The sequence below is a fragment of the Equus caballus genome, chromosome 2 (genome assembly GCF_041296265.1).
Source record: "Equus caballus isolate H_3958 breed thoroughbred chromosome 2, TB-T2T, whole genome shotgun sequence".
Classification (NCBI taxonomy): Eukaryota; Metazoa; Chordata; class Mammalia; order Perissodactyla; family Equidae; genus Equus; species Equus caballus.
This window is the reverse complement of record NC_091685.1, coordinates 68,514,798-68,519,247: the sequence shown is the minus strand read 5'-3', so window position 1 is coordinate 68,519,247 and position 4,450 is coordinate 68,514,798. Positions and strand designations below refer to the sequence as shown.

The 4,450-nt window shown below is 43.7% G+C and overlaps 1 protein-coding gene across 2 annotated transcripts; it reads right to left on the bottom strand.

Annotated features, from left to right (window-relative positions):
* Positions 1-1,605: 1,605 nt before the first annotated feature.
* HMGB2 (high mobility group box 2) lies at positions 1,606-4,450 on the bottom strand. Of its 2 annotated transcripts, none has more exons than XM_070257051.1 (5): positions 3,990-4,450; positions 3,371-3,540; positions 2,970-3,115; positions 2,723-2,897; positions 1,606-2,151 (listed from the first exon to the last, which is right to left on the bottom strand). In XM_070257051.1, exons 2-5 carry the CDS (start codon positions 3,518-3,520, stop codon positions 1,990-1,992), a joined length of 633 nt encoding a protein of 210 aa, XP_070113152.1. In that variant the 5' UTR covers positions 3,521-3,540; positions 3,990-4,450; the 3' UTR covers positions 1,606-1,989. The 2 variants fall into 2 exon arrangements, with proteins under 2 accessions (XP_070113152.1, XP_023492058.1); XM_023636290.2 differs by having other exon boundaries at positions 4,015-4,450.

Genomic DNA, 4,450 nt, shown 5'->3' with positions numbered 1-4,450 from the left:
TAATTTTTCAGGATTTGAAATTTTGATCCATATTTACAAAATATCAAACCTGAGGACTCATCACAAATCCTGGGCTTATTCTGGAGCAGCTCTTGATTTTAACAAAGAATGAGTCAGTCTTAGCTCAGAAACTTATATTTTATATAATAAAGAACAGAATGAAAGCAGTCACAAACTCCTGAAAAGAAAGGTGACAAGAAACCTAATAGGCCTGCCCCCTGGGTCTAATTTATAGATTTAGAAATCCTTAAGGAAACAGACCCTTACTCAATTTCAGGTTTAGAAACTCCCTACTCAGCATCTCTTCTATGCACTAGTTTTAAATACTTTATAACATTCTCATTTAATCACTAAAACACTGTGAAGTAAGTATCGACCCCATATTACAAACAGGGTGAACTAAGCTCAGAGGTAAATTTCATGCAGCTAGCATTTGGTAGATCTGGGGAACTGGGATCCAGATGTAGGTATGTCTCAAAAATACCGTACCCCAACTTTTTAGTGTTAAGTCACCTAAAACCAGAAAATATTTTTAAAAATATAAAATTAGTTTTCATTTTATGATCAGCAAAATCCTGAAATTTAATGTGTAATCACTGAGATATGATTAATAGAGGGCAATCATAAACAGGTTTGAAGATTTTACTTGAGTCCATTTGCTCTGGTAATTATGCTAATTCTTCATTTGCATTTAACAAAATTTTTGTATTTCCTGCTTAAGAAATGAAATAATCCTTACCAAATACAGCATAAGAGAGACAACCAAAGCTCCCATGGTTAGGTAATAATTATTTTGGCTTCTATTTTAAAACTGGATAGGTAACAAAGATTGTCAGGTTCACCTATAAAACTATCAACAAAAAGGTTTCTTCTGTAATCACTTAGCCGACAGATGGTCAACTTCCAATAACAACCTGGTAAGCATTAGAAAGTTATCTCAATTCAGATACAAGCAACTGCTTCCTCAAATGAACATTTCTCAAATAACTGCTTTCCTCTGTATAAATCCTAGTGAAATTTAGTCAAATTGCAATCATGGGAAATCAAAACAACCATCTCACATGCTTTCTTAGGTAAGTAAAGTTACTCAGAATTCTAAAGCTTAAGGCCACACTAATTTTTAAGATTTAACTCAAAATTCATTCTTGTATTCCACCTTGAACTAGTTCACTTTCAACAAAAATTTAACTTTGTTACTAATGATGTTTTTAACAGTTTACAGCTTTTTTAGGTATGGATTCACTGCATTAGGTCCTCTGCCTCACATTAAAGAAAAAGTTTCCCTCAAGATAAGTCTCAGTTAAAAAAAAAAAAAAAGAGACCTAAGTTAGCTAATAAGTGAACAGAAATGTCAAGAATGAAACTTACTCATTTTGTGAAACTGCCTAAATTTCTAAAGTTGATTAAATTCCAGATTGATTTTTAAAGAACACTTTGCAAATAGGAATATGGGTATATCTGACTTTCTTTTAAGCAAATATTTTACTAAATGAACTGTGTCTAAGAACTGTTAGGCAGAAATACAAAAAAGTTGACATGGTTCCAGACCAGAAGTGCTTTTTAAAGTGGAAGTTAATTTAGCATATAAGACAAAGACGATAGAAATAATATACATAATTTTATTACAAAAATTTTTTTAAAAAACAAAATGCAACATTCTAAAAAACTGAAAATTTACTATTGATACTAATTCCTACGAGTTTGCTGTGCTACCATACACAAGTCAAGAAATTAAACAAACCATTAAATATTCAGAAACATTCAACATCAGAAGCTTTAAAATCTAACTGTATGTAGTAGCCCCTCAAAAAGCTACAACCTGAACTTTAAAAAAAGTATTTTCTCTACAAAGAATCTTATCAGCTATACAAAAATCTGTACAGTTTTTATACTGAAGCTAAATATTGAGCTGCACTTGAATTCACATTCTTAGCAAAAATAATTGCCTGAGCACACACGCACACTCCACACACATTACAAGATAGCCATTTATTCTTCATCCTCTTCCTCTTCCTCCTCATCTTCATCTTCTTCCTCCTCTTCCTCTTCCTCCTCATCTTCTGGTTCATTCTTCTTCTTTGAGCCTGTTGGCCTGCCAGGGCCCTTCTTTCCGGCTTCACTTTTGCCCTTGGCACGGTATGCAGCAATATCCTGAAATATTGTCAGAGAAATAAAATCAGCATCCGGGGTCATTACTCAACTGTGAAAACCACTAAGTTGTAAACAATCTAAGATTATTGACCAATAATCCTGGCGACAGTTTAAAAAGGTATTCAGAGTCTGACTCAGTCTTGAGAGCATTTGCTCCCTCCAGGCTTTAGAAAGCTACTGATCCAAAATGATGGGGTTGTATTAGATCAATGTCAGTACTTTCACTACCAATATCCGTTTACATCACAAAGCCCCCCCCCCAACTTCACATTTCAGATATATCTACATAAAACAATACATCGACCCCCTCTTTTTTCAAACTAAGAGACCTATGTAACTACAAATGAAATCTACCAGCGCTACAACCACCAGCTCCAGTCAAAAGAGAGGAGGTTCCAATTAGCTTCTGCTGCTTAAGTGTACAATTTTTATGTTTCTAAACATAGCTGACAACCATTAATACAAGATTATCTAGACTTCCCAACTATCTACAGTTTATACCTATTTTTCTAACATCTATTTAGAAAACATCTACCTAATTTTAACGTTGGCTTTAAAAAAGACGATGTACCTTTTCGTATTTCTCCTTTAGCTTAGCTGCTTTCTGTTCATACGGTTGTTTATCTTTGGCTGACTGTTCAGACCACATTTCACCCAATTTTTTTGCAGTATCCCCAATGGATAAGCCGGGGTGTTCACTTTTGATCTTTGGGCGATGTTCAGAGCAAAACAGGAAGAAGGCAGATCTGAAAGGAAGCAACAGAGTTAATAAACTGAAACGTCAAGGGGCAATTTGATTGACTTTAAAGCAAACTTACGGAGGTCTTTTAGGAGCATTGGGATCTTTCTTCTTTCCTTTCTTGTCACCTTTGGGAGGAACATAATTTTTCATCTCCCTGTCATAACGAGCTTTGTCACTTTTTGCCATGTCTTCAAACTTTGACTTTTCCTTTGCAGACATGGTCTATGGGCACGAAAGAAGCAATAAAAATACAGCAAAGTTGTAAACTATAGACGTGCAAGATCATCTGTTTCAGGGCTACATTTTCCTTAGTTAGTAGCATTTTGCTAGAGCCATCTTAAAAATAAAACCCTAAAACAGTCTGCTTAAAACTCTAAAGAAACTATTCGGGCGGGCGCTCGGCGGGGGACGCTGCAGGTTCCCGGGGACCGCCCCGCCCGGGGCTGGCCGAAGCCCCACCTGCGAGCGCCGCCTCACCTTCCACCGCTCCGAGCACTTCTTGGAGAACTCGGCGAAGTTGACGGAGGAGTCCGGGTGCTTCTTCTTGTGCTCCTCCCGGCAGGTCTGCACGAAGAAGGCGTACGAGGACATCTTGCCCCTCGGCTTGTTGGGGTCTCCTTTACCCATGGTCACCGAGCGGCGTCCACCTGGCGGGGTGACGGCGGTGGGGGGCGGCGGGACTCAGCTTCCCGCCCAAACCCGCCCGCCGCCCCCAGAACCGCCCCCGCGCACACGCCCTCCCGCAGGCCGAGCTCCGCGCGCGGGACCCCCAGGCCCTCCCCGGGGCCGCGCCGCCGCCGCCGCCCTGGCCCCCGGCCCGGCCGAGGCGGCGAACGCCGCGGGCGCCCTCCCAACCGCGTTCCTGACAGAAACGTGCCGGCTTCCACGGCGCGAGCCGCACTCAAAGGGCTGTCGCCTCGCAACCGACGGTCAAACAACTCTTGGAACCGGGCCCGGGGGAGCTTCCCGCCCTCCACAGCCCCCGGCCCGCACCGGCCCGCAGCCCGGATCCGCCCGCAGGGCCGAACCCCGAGGGCCACAGCGCCCACGCCGGCTAGGAGGCTAAGAAGGAAGGGGCAACAGCAGGCCCAGGAACCTGAGGGGCCGAAGGGGACTCTTGCCTGGTGGCAGCTTTTCCTCAGAGTCCCGCCAAGCGGCCGGTCCGGCAGAGACGCTTCCTTCCAAGGGCTCCGGCGTGAACTGGTTTCTCGCTAACGCAATCCTCAGCCTCTTGTTTTGCAGAGTTCTCCGCGCCACGGCAACTTGACGAGCCGGGCCGCAGGCCACACCCCCGTCTCTCTGATTGGCTCTGATGATTATTCAAACGCAGAGAGGCCCCGCCTCCCCTCCACGGAGGCTTCCGATTGGTCGGTTTCTCGCCAGGCCCTTCCCTCCGGCCCCAGCCTAGCAGGTTCGGTGGGTCGCCCAGGTCGTTAACTCCCAGACCCGTTAGAACCGGTCAGGAGAGGAATGTACTGCTCGATGCTGATTGGCGGCGGGAAAAGGGTTTGAAAAATGGCGGGCCCGACGCTGACTGGCTAGGGCGGTAAACGGGGG